Source organism: Sminthopsis crassicaudata, chromosome 6 (assembly GCF_048593235.1).
Source record: "Sminthopsis crassicaudata isolate SCR6 chromosome 6, ASM4859323v1, whole genome shotgun sequence".
Classification (NCBI taxonomy): domain Eukaryota; kingdom Metazoa; phylum Chordata; class Mammalia; order Dasyuromorphia; family Dasyuridae; genus Sminthopsis; species Sminthopsis crassicaudata.
The window spans coordinates 84,074,806-84,092,481 of record NC_133622.1 but is presented as its reverse complement, the minus strand read 5'-3'; the positions used below and the strand labels follow the sequence as shown (position 1 = coordinate 84,092,481).

Sequence of the window (17,676 nt, the reverse complement as noted above, 5' to 3'; positions counted from 1 at the left end):
AATTTTTCAAGATTATAAAAATTATTTTCTTAATCATAACTTAAAAAATACTTGTCAAAAAAATAGTGAGTGAAAACAACACTCATTATTTCCTCTCATTTTCTGTACTTCCCTGTTACTGTTGAGGGCATGATCATTTTCACTTTAGTTCTATTTGACTTTTTATTCTTACTCACTGTATATATATCCAAGCCTCTGACAAATCTCAAATCTATCTTTGCAAGCATCTCTTGACTATATCCCCTTTCTTCATTTACACAGTCATACTTATTGCCTCTTTTCTGGAGTATTGCAAAAGTTTTCTAATTAGTTTTTCTACTTCAAGTTTCTCCCCATTCCAATTGATTTTTCACTTTAAATAATGCTTCAAAACAAATTTTGGAATGGAAGAATCCACAGGAGTGGTGAAAATAATTTCCCAGCCAAAAACTATTTAGAAGATTGTCAGAAAATGTCTGTTGCATCTAGATGATAGTGAAGCACAGTACAGCATAGGCTGCCCCCTAGCAAACTAGTAGTAGGTTTTGAAGGCACTTGAATCAATGGGACAATGGTGGTTTTCAGACTTCTCAGATGGTGAGGGTTAAGACAATTGTCAGAAGAAGATTATAGGAGTCACTTTGGTAGTACTAGGGAGAAGATTTTTTTTTTTTTGCTTTGCCTAAAGTTAGATCTGCATTGCAGTCTTGAGTTTAAGTCAGAGAGCAAGGAGAAGGGCTAAACATAGTAGACTTTTTAGATGTAGAGGAACTGGGATCCTAGTCATAGTTCTATAATAGAAAAGAGTAATTTTTATTATCCATAAAACAGAGTACAGGCCAAGAGAACAGTAAAAGCCACTTCTTCCTATATCATACTACATTGGAAGAAACAAAAACTTACAGATCCTCAGAACTATTTTCTGACAACAGGTGCACAAAAATCCTGGATCTTGGGACAGCGTCCTCTCCCCTATGGAAGCAGTGCCCCACTAAAGTTAAAAGTCAAGAAATAAGCTGGAAAAATGAGTAAACAGCAGAAAAAGATCTGGATTATAGAAAATTACTATGATGACAGGGATCAAAACACAAACACAGAAAAAGATAACAAAATCAAAACTACTATATCTATAACCTCAAAGAAAACTAGGGAGTGGCCTTAGGCCATGGAAAAGCTCAAAAAGGATTGAAAAATCAAGTAAGAGAGGTGTAGGGAAATTTGGAAAGAGTAATACGAATGCTGCAAGAAAATAAAACTAATAAAGAGTCAAAAGGAGGCACAAAAAAATCCCAACCCAGAAGAGATTAAAAAATAGAATATGCCAAAGGGTATAAGAGGAATAAAAATCCAATAAAGAGAAGAATGCAAGAAAAGCAAAATTGGCCAAATAGGAAAACATGTACAAACATTTATTTCTTAAAAGTAGAATTTACCAAATGGAAAAAGAGATACAAAAATTCATTGGAAAAAAAGAACTCCTTAAAAAGTAGAATTGGTCAAATGGAAAAGGAGGTATAAAAGCTCACTGAAGGAATTGATTCTTTAAAAATTAGAATTTAATGAGTAAAAACTAAGGAGTTCAAGAGATATTAAGACTCAAAATAAAAAGAATGAAAAAGTAGAACATGTGAAACATCTCACTGGAAAACAAATGATTGGAAAATAGATCCAGAAATGATATTTTAAGAATTACTGACCTATCTTAAATTTATGAAAAAAAATTTTAATTTAATTTTAATTAAATTAAAAAAATTCCTGTCAACTTTTCACAAATTTCTTCTGAGTCTGCAACATGAATTTTTTGAGGATGGGATGGAAAACCCATTTATCCTTACTCATTTTTTTTCATTTGTGATCAGTGTATATTTTTTCTGATTCTGCTATTTCCTGAATTATAATGATTTCCAAAGTTCTTTATAGACTTGAAAAATATCTCTCATGCTTGTTGATTTTAGTTACAATATAATATTTCTTTGTATTTATCATTACAATTTTTTCAATGTTTGATTACTTAGGAATGACTGCTTCTAAGTTTTTATTTTTGCTTTTGAAATTTCACATTATACGTTGAAAATATTTCAAAAAACAGTTCTTTAAAATAAAAAAAATTATAAGTTTATCTTTAATCAATGAATTATCAGGTCACAGGGTATTATTATTTTTGTAATTTTAACTAAGTACTCTGAGATTGTTTTATAAACAAGAACCACAAAAATCTGCAAGTTCTCAATTCTATCAGCTAACTTTGTGGCCTTATTTCTCTACAACTTTTACAATACTAAGTTTTGTTGCTTTAATTTTTAAAAAATATTTGATGGTTGTGAAGTATTATCTTAGATCATTTTAATTTGGCAGTATTTGGTAATTATTAAGTCTGTCTTTTTCTTTAAGGATCACTGATATATAGAGTCAGTTAAAGAATAGAGATTCTCTAGTCCAAAGTTTTGTTACTTTTTTGTGACATGGATCCTAAATTGTTGGGATTTATGGACTCTTCTAAATGATATTTTTAAACGCACAAGACAAAAATGCCTATAATTATAATTGAGATCAATTATATTAAAATACCATTGTAAAGTTGCTAAAAAAAAACATATTAATGGATCCTAGGTCAGTAATCTTTGGTCTTGTCCAACTTGCCATCCAATGTCATCATTCTCTCAACAGCTTTGTGAAATTTGTGGTGTTGTTATTGAATAATTGTAGTTGTAGAGAGCTTATTTATTATGTTGCAAAGCTTAATGTTTATAATTGCTGGAAAATTCTTCTATTGAGCTGTAAAATAGTTCTGATAGATTCAGGTAAAGCCTATTGACAAATATTTGCAAAGTAAAATTTTTTATTCAGAGATTTCAATATTCAGAAATTAGCTCATTGGAAAATCCATGATTTATATAAATTATCCATCCACTCTCTTTGCCTTCTATTTCTAGCCTTCCAATACGATGATTCATTTGAAATATCAACATAACACCTTCAAAGAGATGAGTGCTATTGAGATGACAAGACTTGTCATGCTTTCATGATAGTGTTATGATCTATTTGCTGGACAAAGAGGGAGGTGTGCTAAATCTTTATATATATATATATATATATTTTTTTTATTCAGAAACATTTGGCATCACTAGAGGAAGTTAAAGATCTTTGCAGAATGTATTGCCTCAGTGTAGTTTTTTTGCTCCATTCGCCTCTTTCTCAGAGAGCTTGTACCAGATTAATCACTTCTTCCTGGAAAAATTCAGTTTCTACCTTCTTGAAAATGGTAAGTATTGGAGTTTAAAATATATTATCTTATTATTCTATTTGTAGTTATTAGAAATAACTTAAAATAGATTTATATGGGCAGCATTAACCTTTTGGCAAATATTTCCTATTCAGAGAATAGGAAGAAATTGTAGTTGCTGATGTTCTTTTTTATTTTCTAAGATTTAAGATTTCAGAATGAATTACTCTTGGTACTATCCACCTTGTAGAATTGTGGTAAGGAATGCATGTCATAAATCATAAATGAAAATTGCTTGTTATTGGTCTGTACTGAAAGGAACATCCTCCATTTGGACTTTCATTCCAATTAAGGAGGCAAAACTCAAGACAAAAAGAATTAAAAGAATTTATTAAAGTATGTAAAGGTAGTCACACTTTGACAGGATGATCACTGGGGGTCACTATAAAAGAGAATGGGCCATTGCATCTAACTTCCTCCTCAATGTAGGAATAATTAATTGACAATTTCCAGTACAATCAGGCAGAGAGATGACTTACTAACTGATGAATATCAGGCAATTCAAAGCTGTAGAAAGAGGAATGCATTCTTCCAACAGTGGTTTGATAAGCAGATCTGGGAACAATAGGTCACAGAATTAATCAAAATTCTAATAATTGTCTACAGATTATCCCTTACAATTTCTTTTGCAAAGAAAACTTACTATAGCTCACAAGAAATCTATTTTGGGGGCACTTTCTATTTTGCCTGGCCACAATATTTCTGCTGGATTTAAATAAGAGAATCTATAATTGTATTAATCTACCTTCAAAAGAACCAAAACTTTTTGATAATTTATTTTCTGTTTTTAGAAAAAGTGGTGTGAATTTTTTGTTCTAAAAAATTTGGATAGTTCAAAAACATGGAATGTGGATTTAACTTATGTTTGTGATACAAATGATGACCAATTATGGAAGAATATTGTTTATTATTATGAAAAAGAAAGCATACAAGGTACTATTTTAATATCTTAATCTTTTTTTTTATCTTGCATTTTTAGGATCAAGCATTACCCCATTTGTTAATTCACAACTCTCATTTATTTATATTCATGCATTTTGTTATGTTAAGTCTTCAGATATTTTCTTTTTCCTATTCAATGAATTGTCATTTATAAGAAAACTTAAAAAGGAAATAAAAAATCAGTTTAGGAAATGCAACCAAAACATTGGCCATTTCTTATAGGTTATGAGTATATGCAACATTCTGTACTCATAGTCCCTCACTTTTGCAATGAATGGACTATAAGAGCAAGAAATGAAGGTTCAGTTTTTCACCTCTTCCTTAAAGTCAAGATTAATCATTAAAAAAATCATTTCTCTCTTTCTTTCCCTCTCTCTCTTTCTCCACTCTTTATTAGCCTATATAATTGCTTATTTTGCTTTTCTACATCCTTTAAATTCAATGCTACTTCTAGCACAGTTGATATTCGAATACTAAAATTTATTTTGGTTGTATAGGTTTACATTTGGAATTGGGAAAAGCCATTGAGGAAGATTATAAAGACTTGTGGAGTGCTGTGTCACATCTGGTAAGAGAGTTTGATGTAGGACCACCATTGCCTCTCCGAGTTACAATCCAACTTTTCCTTCAAAGCAAATGCTCACCAATTAAAGGTAATATATCTGCAAAGTCATTTTAAACGACAGTATAATGCTGAAAACGTTCTGTAACCTATATGCACAATCAGGAATATTCTTTAATTTTCATTGTTAACTTTTAAAATAAATTTTATTTAATATCATTATTGTGACCAAAAGGCCTTAGAAACAATTTCACAAAGCCTATGTATGATACAGTTTGTGTTGTACAAGCCACAAGTTCCTGGGTAGCAAGCTCTGTGGAAGGGGAGCCTCAGTTTTAAATTTTTTATCTCCCCTCAAGGACTCTGCTTTGCACAGAGAAGATGCTTATACCCCAAAGTGTCCTATCTTCCTCTTCTAATATTGTTTCAAATTTCCTTTGCTTATATTTTATGCTTATTTAATTGTGCACATGTTACATTTCCCAAATAGAACATAAGTTCCTGGAGGGCAGGAACTGGTTTATTTTCATCTTTGTATCCCCAGTGCCTCAAGAATTTTTTGCACTAAGTGCTTATAAAAAAAGTTTATTGATTTGAATTGGTAGATGTTGTCCAGTGAGGAAATAAATGATTTGTTGAATTCTACCAGGAACATAGCCATATATTTGGAGGCTTCATCTGCTATTTGTTCTTGTACTAATAAAAGAAATAAGACTATTACTTTTTCTTATTTCAGAATATCCATTGTTGTAATTGAATTGACAAAGACTATGTAGACACATAGTTCATAAATATTACGGATGTTGAAAAAAATGAAAGCAAGTTAGATGTAATAAAAATAAGAATGCCTCTGCTCCCTTTCTATTTTCCCTTTCTTTAATTTTTCTTGAATCTGGATATATGGTAGAAGTGAATATATTTTGCTTTAAAGAACATATTTATTATCTCTTGTTGATTAGGATCATGGAGGAGAAATGACTAGATATTTTGGCAAATGCAGTACAAATTTTACATGTGGCATAAGATTTTTGTGAACAAGGGGCAGCTAGGTGGCGTAGTGCATAGAGCACCAGCCTTGAATTCAGGAGGACCCGAGTTCAAATCTGCTCTCAGACACTTGACACTTCCTAGCTGTGTGACCCTGGGCAAGTCACTTAACCCAAGCCTCAGAAAAAGAAAAAAAAAAAAAAAAGATTTTTGTGAACAGATTATTGTTAAAGCATTTACAGAGATACTATGTAGCAACTTGGGCAGAGTAATCATAAGGACCACTTAGAAACCAAATGGCCCAGCCATCTTATTTTCCTGATGAAGAAGCAGAGGACTCAGGGGGCTAAGTGATTAGTCCAATCCTGTTTAGTAACTTGCCTTTTCCTACCATTCCAGTCTTGCCCCTTATCCTCCCCTCTGCCTCTACCCCTAATCTATGATTCAGTGATACTGCCATCCTTGCCCTTCTTGCACAAGATACTCTGTCTCCAGATGTGTCATTCCCAGTGGCTATGAGGAATATCCCCTTTTTCATTTCTTCTTTCTAAAAAGTTCCAGCTAGAATCCCACATTCTACACAAATCCTTCAATCTTAAGCTAGAACCATCCTTTTTCTGATTATTTCTAATGCATTCTCAGTATATCCTATTTGTATATAGTTTTTATATTGTCTCCCCTCATTAAGTTATGAGATACTGTAATGCTGGAGAAACTGAGGCAAGATAGAGATTAGAGAGTTTTAATATTTTATTTGAAAGGGAGAGATTTATTGGGACCAAATGGATCCATGGTTTGGTCCCAGGGCTGAATGAGACTATCTTCTCCAAGAATCCAGCAGCCCATGTGAGTTCTCCATGACATATTTATACACAGTAGCTAAACAAAGGCAGGGGGGTGGAATCCAAACTCTGGTGAGTGGGAATCTCCAGGCAGGAACCATTAATTCCGATTTGACAGGTTGGGGGGGGGGTAGGACCATAAATTCTAACAAGCTGGGAGTTAAGAAAGTGTTTGGCTAGAGACAGAATGTTTGAGTTTACACATTGACAATTTATAATATCCTCAGAGCAAGTATCCCTGAGTTATATCAGTCTTCATGAACCAGAGGGGGATGGTTTGCAACTAAGGGGATTGAGGCAGGACAATTAGAGAAACTGAGGCAGGACCAATTAGGGAAACTGAGTTAGAAACATTTAGGGAAACTGAGTCAGGACAATTAGGGAAACTGAGTCAGGACAATAAGGGAAACTGAGTCAGGACAATAAAAGAGAACTGTGGCACAACAATACCTGAGAGTAGGGGAGTATCTTTTTTTGGTATCCCCACTTCCTGACAGAGTACTTGATGTGTGGTAGGCACCCAATAAAGTTTATTAACTGACTAACAAGAAAGTAGCTTAGCTGGGGCTAAATATGAAATCTTCTAACTCAGCAAATAATTTAACCACTCAGTTTTAGTTTGATCATCTGTAAAATGGGAATAATAATAATCATATTAATGAGGAAACCTCAAAACTCTTAAAATCTTCTTGGACTCTGCCTCAGGGACTCTGCCCCACCCCAAGCACAAACAGTTTCCTCCTTATCTAAAAACCTATTGAATTCTATTCAAATTCTAACCCTGGCTGGAATGCAAGCCAGAAGCCAACGTGGGACTCTACCCATGAGCCCCTTCAGATTATGCAAAGTCCCCCTATTATCAAAAGGGCTAAACTGGAGTCTACTCTTTGCAGAGATCCCAAACATGGCATCCTTACGCGGTCATGTCAAGGATTTCTGCCCACTAGAATCAACCCTAGGTTCTGGTTATTTTCCTACCTTTTAACTCTACTTCCAAACCCCGCAATAAACTTCTTTTATCAATCTAGGTTTTCGGGTCTATAAATTCCTTTACAGAGGACTCTTGTGCCACTACTAGACCTCATTTAACTTTGCAGCCTTGCTCCGAATCCAAAGGAGTTGCCAGGGAGCTCTGACTCCTTGTACCCCGAACCTGCCACTAGACTTCAATTAAACCTAATTTCATTTAGGTACCCCTTATCTGGTTCTCATCAATATCTATCTTACAGGGTTTCTGTGAGGATCAAATGTAATGATACACCACCTCAAAGGGAAAAATAATTCCTACTTATGATTATGTAGCAGAGTTCTTTCCACCTTACTATGTTGAATGCTTATTCATATATTTATTTGTTTTTTTTTCCTCTTGCCTCCAAGAAGAGTCTCAGGAAAAGATGCCTAATTTAGGCTTTATTCCAATGACATCACCAATAGTTAAGAAGTTTGTAGGAGACATCCTGGATCAGGTTCCTTTTCTAAGCAGGTAAGAGTTTGAATGTTTCACTTGATAGAAGACAGTCACATAAATAATTCTTGAATTAATGGCTGATTTTTCTGTTTTTATCAATGAATATGAATGTCTGTTCCCCATTTCTGGAACACTCCCTACCTTCCTATAAGTTCCAACTAAAATCCTGTCTTCTACAGGAACCTTTCCCTAACCCTTCTTAATTCAAGGACTTTTCTGCTTTTATTTATTTCCTATTTATATTTTATGTAGTTTGCTTTGTATATATTTGTTTGTGTGTTGTCTTCCCTTTTAGATTGTAAAATGTTTACTGAATTGAATTGGATAAGAAAAAATGAGATATGAGCATTTCTAGGTGAAAATATTTGTAGTCTCCTTGCTTATGGGTTTGGGATGACATACCTTCAGATGTGTATGTGTTTACTAAAGTGTTATGGTGCTTCAGAGTTCATGGGTTTTGGAGCATACATAATTTATTAACATTAACATAATTTGCATTTTATATCTCCTAGTGATGACCCAGTTGTTACTTCCCTGGTCAAGTATAAGGAGTTTCATGAACTTGTGCACTGGCATTCGCATAAGCCCCTTAGTGATCACTATGAGAGGACAAAATCTTTTACAGGTGGTGAGCTATGTGATTTATTGAACTAAACTAAACTTATTTGCCTTAGGGATAGCATGAATAAAAATGGCCTATTTCAATCCTAATACAATTGTGATTCTGAGGGTGAATAATATACTTTATGCAAAATTGGGTCCTACTCCCCTACTCCAAAAATATCCAAGGCTCCTCATTGCCTTTAAAAGCAATTGCAAATCCCAAGCTCTTTAAATCTGGCCTTAATATATCTTTACAGTCTTTAACAAATATTACACCCTATCAGATAGTCTGCCGTCCAGTCAACCTGGCTTTTTGTTTCTCATACACAACACTCCATTTTTTGTTCCCTGAATTTATTCTGGCTATTTCCATGCTTGGTCAGTTTCTATTCACACCTTTGTCATTTGGAATCTCTGGCTTCCTTCAAGATTCAGCTTGATTCATCATCCACATGAGGCCTTCCTGATCAATCACTTTCTGCCCTGCCTTTACCCTACTTCCATTGCTACTATAGTGTCCTATCAAATCTATTTTTAGCTATTTTGCATTTACATACACATTTATGTATATATATATATAATATATATATATATATATATGCATACATACATTTTTGTGCACAACATATACACACACAAATACATATACATTTATGCATATTATGTTCTTCTGATAGAATGTAAACTCTTTGAGTGCATAAACCATGTCACTTTTGTCTTATATCTCCAGAGCTTGACACAATGCTTGGTACTTAACAAATGATTGTGAAAAATATGTGGACTTAAAAATTAATTTCCTTTGAACTATATGACCTTCTTCCTGTGGCTGCAAATACATATATGTCATTACATAGATCAAGTATGAAAAAAGATCTTGGAGATTATTCTTTCTTATACCCTCACATATTCTCTATATCCTTATTCTCCCTTATTTATTTAGAAGTAGAAAAAATCGAGATACAAAGAAAGGAAATATCACTTCAAGTGTCACAAAGCCAGTATGTGGCAACATTGAGGTTAAAACCCTGATGCTGAACTCAAAAGCTAGGGTACTTTCCATTACATGACACTGTTTTGTTGAATATTGGTGTAAAGATATCTATTTTCTTTGCATAAAGCCTTTTTAATCCAGAAATTTATGATATTTATATCCAAATATGTTAGAGACAATCACAGTTAGAACATGTATTTAACATGGGCTATGATAGAAGGGCCATTCCATTTGGTTTTGGAGATTCTAGGTTTGAATTTTGGTCTCCTAGCTGCCCTCTGTTTCTTTACTCTGCCACATGAGGATATGGGAAAAATTAATATTCAAGGTCTTTCTTGTTGAGTAATCTATGAAATCAGCCTTCAAAGCATGATTAAATCCTGGCAATCTAACAATCACACACAGTCTAGTAAATCTGTCACTTTAAAATGTCATTGGCTTATTATTATTAGAGAGAGAACAGGGAAAAGAGTCAAGGAAAACCTCTGGAATTTGGGGGTGAATCTTTCTTCTGCATTCTGATCATGACTATCTGGTATATCTTGGGCTGGATTTTAATATCTCACCTATAAATAATAAGAGGGTTATATTAGATTACCTCTTAGGTCCTTCCCATGTCTAGAGCAAAGATCCTAAAATTTGGTAGTTAATATAGGGATGGAATGGAGACAAATAATTATATTTTACTTATATCCTTGCCTCTCCTTATAGGATTATGGATCTAGAACTAGATAGGACTTTAAAAGCCATTGTCTCCTCCTCACCTCATTTTAAAAGTGATGAATGTGAGTCCAAGGGAGGTCAAATTTTCTGAAGTCAAACAGATGATAATCTAGCTTAATTAGCAGACATCTATCTGAAGCTAAAAACCCCTCGTCAATAGAGAGAACCTGACAATTATGATTGCCAGTTGGTTCACAGATTACTGTTTGAAAAATTAAAAAAAAAAGCCCTACTTTATATTATGTATGTTTAGGGGAGGGAAGGTGAATTGGAGAAAGGGTCTTTTAAAAACATGTTAGTAAATTAATGAATAACGTATTTTGTCTTAAATCTTTCTTTTAAAGAAAAATCCCCATATTTTCTCAAATCAATACAAAAGTTACAGACTTTTCAACAACATTTTGGAAATGCTTTAGAAGGCACTACTTCGAAAATCATTGTAACTCAATCTGTCCAGCCAAAGAAAGATTTTGTTGCAGCAAAGAAGACCAAAAAATCACAAGTATGAATTATAGTCATTTTACTTAATGCTTAACAGTGTACTACATTTCATGTGTTTCTTTTTTCCCTTTTATTCAATGTTGATATGCTCTTTGTTTTTTGTTTCTTTTTTTCTGTCCACAATTTTATTTCTTAGGTAGAACTACAATTTGCCTTTTTAATATTTTACTTCTTTGAAAGTCTAGCCTAGCATTCTAAGAAAAATTTAACATATTGAAAATCTGAAGATTGAGAAATTAAGGGATTGGACTTTTTAAAAGTAATTTTAGCTAAGTTTAAAGAAACTGTTGTTAATTTTTTAGGTTGCTATCTAGAATTAGAGGAGTGAGGACTTCCTCCAGCAATTGAAGATTTTGACTTTGACAACTTTGATAAGTTTTAAAGAGTTGTTTGAGAATTAGAGAGGTTAATTGTTTGCCCAATGACACATCATATTAGAAACAGAGTTTAATTCTATCTCTCTGGTTTTAGCTCTACTTCTTTATATAGCATGCTATTTGGTATTTTAATGACAATATCTGATCATAAAAAAATTCAAAAGTACTTAAAACTTTTTTTGGACAGCTAGATTACATTTAGCAGCCTAATTGTAAAGTTGCTGTGTATAGGCTGTCTAAATGGTTTAGAATTCTTAACAGATGCTGCTACTTTTCCCACCATTTTACTACTGCCACTGCTGAATTAGAAGACTATATAGGAATCAATGTCAGTTTTGGTTTTTGCTTCATGAGTCTAAGCATAGTCAAGGAACTAATCATTGGAAGCCTAGCTATTAATGAAGATGATGAAGATTAATTGGTTGATAAAGAGATAGTATTGGTATGATATCCAGCAAATGCTAGATTGTTCAGATTTATACTAGACCTGCTCATCTTGGATATGTGATAATATTTTTCACCTGCCTGGGAGTTAAAGCAGAGAGGACAGATGCCAGGGAATGCATAAGGGATGGTGAATAATAAAGCAAGTTTTTGAGGTATGAGAAATGCTGATAAAACAAAGATAAATGTATAATTGAATGATGTCCATGGAATTCTGGCTGAGCTATTAGACTGATGATATAATTGAGAATGGCCTTCAGTCTCATTTTACAGATAAAGAAGTAAAGTCAAACAGCTAGTAAGTGTCAGATGCCAGATTTGAACTCAGGTTTCTCTGGCCCCAGGCTTGGCAGTCTATCCAATATGTTACCTAGTTGCCCTTAGAATTCCTGGTTTCCTTCAAAAGTCAGTTAAAGCTCCACCTTCTATAAGAGGGCTTTTCTGATTCCCCCAGATGCTAGCTTCTTCTACTTTTATTTATTACAATTATTTTGTACATAATTTATATATTTTCTTCCCAATGGAATGCATGCTAATTGGGCAAAAATTATTTACCTTTTTTTCTTTGTATCCTTGGTGACTAACACTATGTGTGGCATACTATATGTGTGGTAATAGACTTTTTATTTTTTTAAATAGTATTTTATTTTTCCAGAGATATTTAAATATAGTTTTCAGCATTCATTTTTTATAGACTTAGTGTTCTAAATTTTTCCCCACTCTCTCTTACTTTCCCTCTCCCCAAGACAGCATACAGTCTGATATGTTAAATGTTTTTAAATGTATTTGTCATGTTGTGCAAAAAAAATTCAGACCAAAAGGGAAAAAAAGTATGAGAAAGAAAAACAAACAAACAAATAAAAAGGTGAAAATAAGATGTTTGATTCATATTTTATTCATATCTAGATGCTATTGGCATTTTCCATCCCCAATTTTTTGGAATTGTTTTGAATAACTTCATTGTGGAGAAGAACCAAGTCCATCACAATTGATCATAATCTATTGTTACTGTGTGCAGTGTTCTTCTAGTTCTGCTCACTTCACTCAGCATCAATTGATGTAGGTCTTTTCAGATTTTTCTGAAATCAAAAAGATACAAAAAGAGCTACTACAAATATTTTTGTGATATGGATCCTTTCCCCTTTTATATAATCTCTTTGGGATATAGAACCATTAGTGAGATTGCTGAATCAAAGTATACACACAATTTTATAGCTCTTTGAATAGAGTTCCAAATTGCTCTCCGGTATGGTTGGATCATTTCACAATTCCACAGAAACATTATTAATGTTCCAGTTTTCCCACATTCCCTCCAACATTTATCATTATCTTTTCCTGTCATCTTAGCCAACCTGAGAGGTGTGAAATGATACCCCAGAGTTGTCTTAATTTGCATTTCTTTAAAGAGTTATTTAGAGCATTTTTATGTTACTTGAAATGACTTCAATATCTTCATTGGAAATTTTTTTTCATATCTTAAACTCTTATTAATTAATTTAATGACTGGTTTATTTTTAGGAAAGTAAAGCTGACATCATTATCAAAGAAAACAACAATCGACTCCTTGCCAAAGAGGAGCAGAAAGAAAGTGAGCGATGGAAAACCCTCTCTTCTTCTATTGAAGGGGAAATGAAAGAGAATTTTCATTCTGGAATAACAAAACTAGAAGATTTTCTGAAATCTTGTAAAAGCAATTCTGTGAAATTTAGTGTAGAAATGATAGGCCTGAATGCCAGCTTAAATGCATGGAGAGAATATTGCCAAGGTGAAGGTATGTAATTTTATTTTTTATTTTTTGTTTTTTTGGTATGCAATTTCATGTTCTATAATCCTATGTATTTGTGGATTGTAATACATATGAGGCCACAGCAAGTATTTGAACATAAATGAAAAGCACCAATGAAATTTTGGTTCTACTTTTACAGCCACTGATTGTCATTGAATTGCAAAATTTCAGTATTGGAAGGGACATCAAAGGTCAATTAGTCCAATCTACAGTTGTAAAATATTTCACTCTATATTATCAATTCTCATAATTTTTGGATTTAGAATTAATTCCTTTACACTATTAAATATTATTCAGGATCTCAAAAACTTTGCTTTATGGGTTCTATCTATTTATATTTACCATATTAGAAATTAAAACTGATACATTTTAAAAATAATTATTTATTCATTAATACTAATAATAACAATCCTTTTGCTTGTAGTCATAACTTTTAAAAATGAAAATAACTGTTTCTAAGAGAAAAAATATTGAAAACAGTGGCATTGTTTTAACTTTTTTTTTTTTGCAAATATTTATGTTTAGTTTATTAGAAATTAGTTGGATCTTTTTACATTCAGTCTATTTTGGTTGAAGAATTTTAAGAAAATCTCTCCTTACACAGATATGCAATTGGAAAAGGGCAGAGTATTGTTTAATAAGCAAACAATGTGCTGGTATTGTTATGAAGGTACTTTTGATCTGTTGACTTATCAAAGGGTTTTGGGAACCTCTACAGGTTCAGGGACCACACTTTAATTTACAACATACCCACTAAATAGTTATCCATTTTTTTCTTGTAGATTTCCAAGGGAAATCTCTCTTCCTCATTCTAACTTTTGAATAGACAACTATAATAGACACTTCTCCTTGTCTTACATAGTCTGTCTGTATTGTTCTCTTTGAATCTTCCACCTGTTTTTCTAAGTTCTGCCCTCTAGGACCCAAGCAGAGGCAATCTAATCTCTTTTGCAAATGATAGGTTTTTACATACTGGAAAACAGTTATTCTCTCCTTAAGTTTTCTTTTCTCCAAATTAAGTGTCTATAATTCCCCTAAAAAATCTGATTTTTGTGAGTGAAATCCTCAAGACCTTCCAAAATTTAGTTGCTCTTTTCTAGATTCTCACTTGTATGTATAACACTGCTATTTTTAGAACGTAGCACCTAGAACTGAACATAATATTCCAGATATGGATTCATTGAAACAATAATATATATATATATTCATAGCATCATAATTGTGAATTGATCTAATCATTCTGGAGAACAATTTGGAACTATGCACAAAGGGCAATCAAACTGTGTACACTTATTGATCAAGTAATACTACCACTAGGTCTGTAGACCAAAGAAATTATAAAAAGGAAAAATTATCTATATGTAGAAAAATATTTATAGCAGCTATTTTTGTGGCATCAAAGATTTGGAAATTATAGGGTAGCCTATCAGTTGAGCAATGGCTGAATAAGTTGTGGTATATGAATTTAATGGAATACTATTATGTTATAAGAAAGGACAAGTGGGTGAATTTCAGAAATACCTGGAAAGACTTAACTGAACTGATGGAACATGAAGTGAGCAGAATCAGGAGAACGGTGTATAAAGTAACAGCATCACTGCAATGATCAGCTATAATTACCTTAGTTCTTCTTAGCAATATAATGATCCAAGATAATTCCAAAAGATTCAAAGAAAATGCTGCCCAAATCTAGAGAAAGAGCAGATGGAATCTAAATGCAGATCAAAGTATACTAGTTTCATTTTATTTTTTCATGATTTTCCCTTTTGTTCTGTTTCTTCATTCACAAAATGTTACTATTTAAAGAAAAGATACAGATAAGTGAATGTAATAATAATTATATTGTTATTAATAATAAATAGTTTAAAAGAATAAAAATAAATAGCACCAAAACAGTAAGCAGATGAAATGGAACTGAAGTCCAGGTCTCTGTTTTTCAAAGCTAACATGTTTTTAACTGCACCACAAATAGTTAACAACTCTGACTTTAATTTAAAAAGAACACCTAGGAGAAAAAAATTGAACATACACACACACACACACACACACACACACACACACACACACATATATATATATACATATGTTGCAATGGGAAAAAAAGAGTTGAACTTTATTATAGTGACTAGATAGACCTGAATTAGAACCATGATTCTTGCCTTTATTTTCTGTGTGATTGTGGGCAGCTTATTTAATGTCTCTAGCCTTAGATTCCTTATCTGTAAACTGGGAGAGGGGGAAAGATGAGTTTGTGAGTGGACTAGGCCACCTATAATATAGTTATTACTTAATGATCCTAATATTCTATGTCCAGTATTTCATTTCATTTTCTCCAAAACCACTGTGAAGCAGGAATTTAATTTTAAATTCAGGATTTCCTTCAAAATTCATTCTGATTCCTATTCCTTTCCTTATCCAACAAAATGGTACTGAAATTTGCTGCTATTTCATTGGTCCAAGGTAAAGTACACTTTTCTCTATGGGCATAATCATGATTATATTCACAAGAAACTGATGCTTTCTAAATTTTCCTGGGCCCTCATTATTGCATGGCAATTTATTCATCTCTGATTGTAGTAGCTGTTTCAAATAATTTATGCTCCCTTTCAAACCATTTTACCAGTTTTATCCCCGATTTGTCTCATCCCCAACCTCTTAGAAAATGACCTCACCTCATATTTATTTTTTCTTTCTTTCTTCTTTAAAAAATGTATTTAAAGTTTTCAATTCTAAATTCACCTTATATTTCAAATATGAAACTGGGATAGTTGATTATAGCCTTTTTAAAAGTTATAATCCTTACTACAGTAAAGCCTCTCTGTCCTCCCCCTTCTCTCCTTCTTTCAGTCTCAGAGGATTAGGAAGTTCTTTTCATTGCCAGGAAAAAGCCTTATCCCTATATCTTTGATCCTATCCCCTTCCATCTTTTTGAGGAGTGATTAACATGTTCTTTATTACTTCACTTTACCTCTTCCTGATCTTTAGGAAACATGAAAATGATTTAAGGGGCTAGTTGGAGAAAAATGGAGATGGACAGAAATACTTGATTTTTGACATTGTGAAGGGATGTTTAGTAGTACCCATAAAAAAACCCATTGCCTAAATAGTTTTAATTAGTCTGCCTACTTCAAGGCTCTCTACATTTATGCTGCTTTAATACTCTGTCATCAGATTAATCTCACAACTACTTTTCAATATTATTAGCTGCTTCTCCCCAATAAAGTTGCTTCTCCCTAGCCAGATTTATCTTTTTCTTTTTTTCAGAACATGCGCTTAATTTTATCTCTTAGGATTTTACTCATGATCCCTACAAAACTTTTCTGATTCCCCTCTACTTAATGAAATCCTAATCTCAAAGGTTTAACTATTTTCTCTACCCCCCCCCCCATTGCCCTCAATCATTTCTCCATAAGATCTATAATTGCTACAGGAAAAATTAACCTTTGAATTATCTATCACTATTGTTTATATTATCAGAATGCAACTTCCTTGAGTTCAATGCTTTGTAAAGAGTAGGGCCTTAATAAATGTTCACTGGATTAGATTGAATCTATAGCTTTCTATGATTAATCCAGACTTGTGATTTCATTAGTCTATTTTATTAAAATTTCTACCACTGTTTAAGCCATTCTTAAGCCATAGGTTCATAGGCAAAGTTGTAAGATAGAGTGTCTAGTTTAAGGAATAGGAAAACGACTAATGTATCTGTATTATAGATAGATGGAAGGGAGTACTGTATTAGAAAATGGGTATGTAAGAATCACCAAGTTGGAAAGATCTTTTAAAACCAAACAAAATATTTTATATTTGATCCTGTAGGAAGTGGAAGTCATTGGAATTTATTGAGGAGGTATGTGTCATGGTCAGACTTGTGCTTTAGAAATATTACTTTGGCAGCTGATGTGAGGATGGATTGGAGATATATATATATATATATATATATATATATATATATATATATATATATATATATATATATATATATATAAGACTGAGTTAGCAACCTGGATACCTTAGAATCAGCCAGAGTCAGGATAAGCAAAAATCCTTGATCTTTATTGTTCATCTTTTGGGGTCACAGTCAGGGGAATAGATATAGGAATCTCCACACCTTCTTTCTCTCTCTCCACCACCAAAGAATGATCCTGCTTATCCTATTCCACCCCAGATGCCTCTTACAATAAACAA

General features: G+C 32.8%; 1 protein-coding gene across 2 annotated transcripts in view; it reads left to right on the top strand.

Annotated features, from left to right (window-relative positions):
• The window catches only part of LOC141547912 (putative ATP-dependent RNA helicase DDX60), a 115,000-nt gene that overhangs the window by 22,596 nt on the left and 74,728 nt on the right, over positions 1-17,676 (top strand). The window contains exons 8-14 of one of the 2 annotated variants that reach the window (XM_074276599.1): positions 3,089-3,241; positions 4,054-4,195; positions 4,702-4,857; positions 7,973-8,078; positions 8,576-8,688; positions 10,725-10,882; positions 13,221-13,473. In XM_074276599.1, coding sequence (XP_074132700.1) covers positions 3,089-3,241; positions 4,054-4,195; positions 4,702-4,857; positions 7,973-8,078; positions 8,576-8,688; positions 10,725-10,882; positions 13,221-13,473 — 1,081 coding nt within the window. Of the gene's footprint in view, positions 1-3,088; positions 3,242-4,053; positions 4,196-4,701; positions 4,858-7,972; positions 8,079-8,575; positions 8,692-10,724; positions 10,883-13,220; positions 13,474-17,676 lie in introns of both variants that reach the window. The other variant, XM_074276598.1, reaches the window with a different exon arrangement.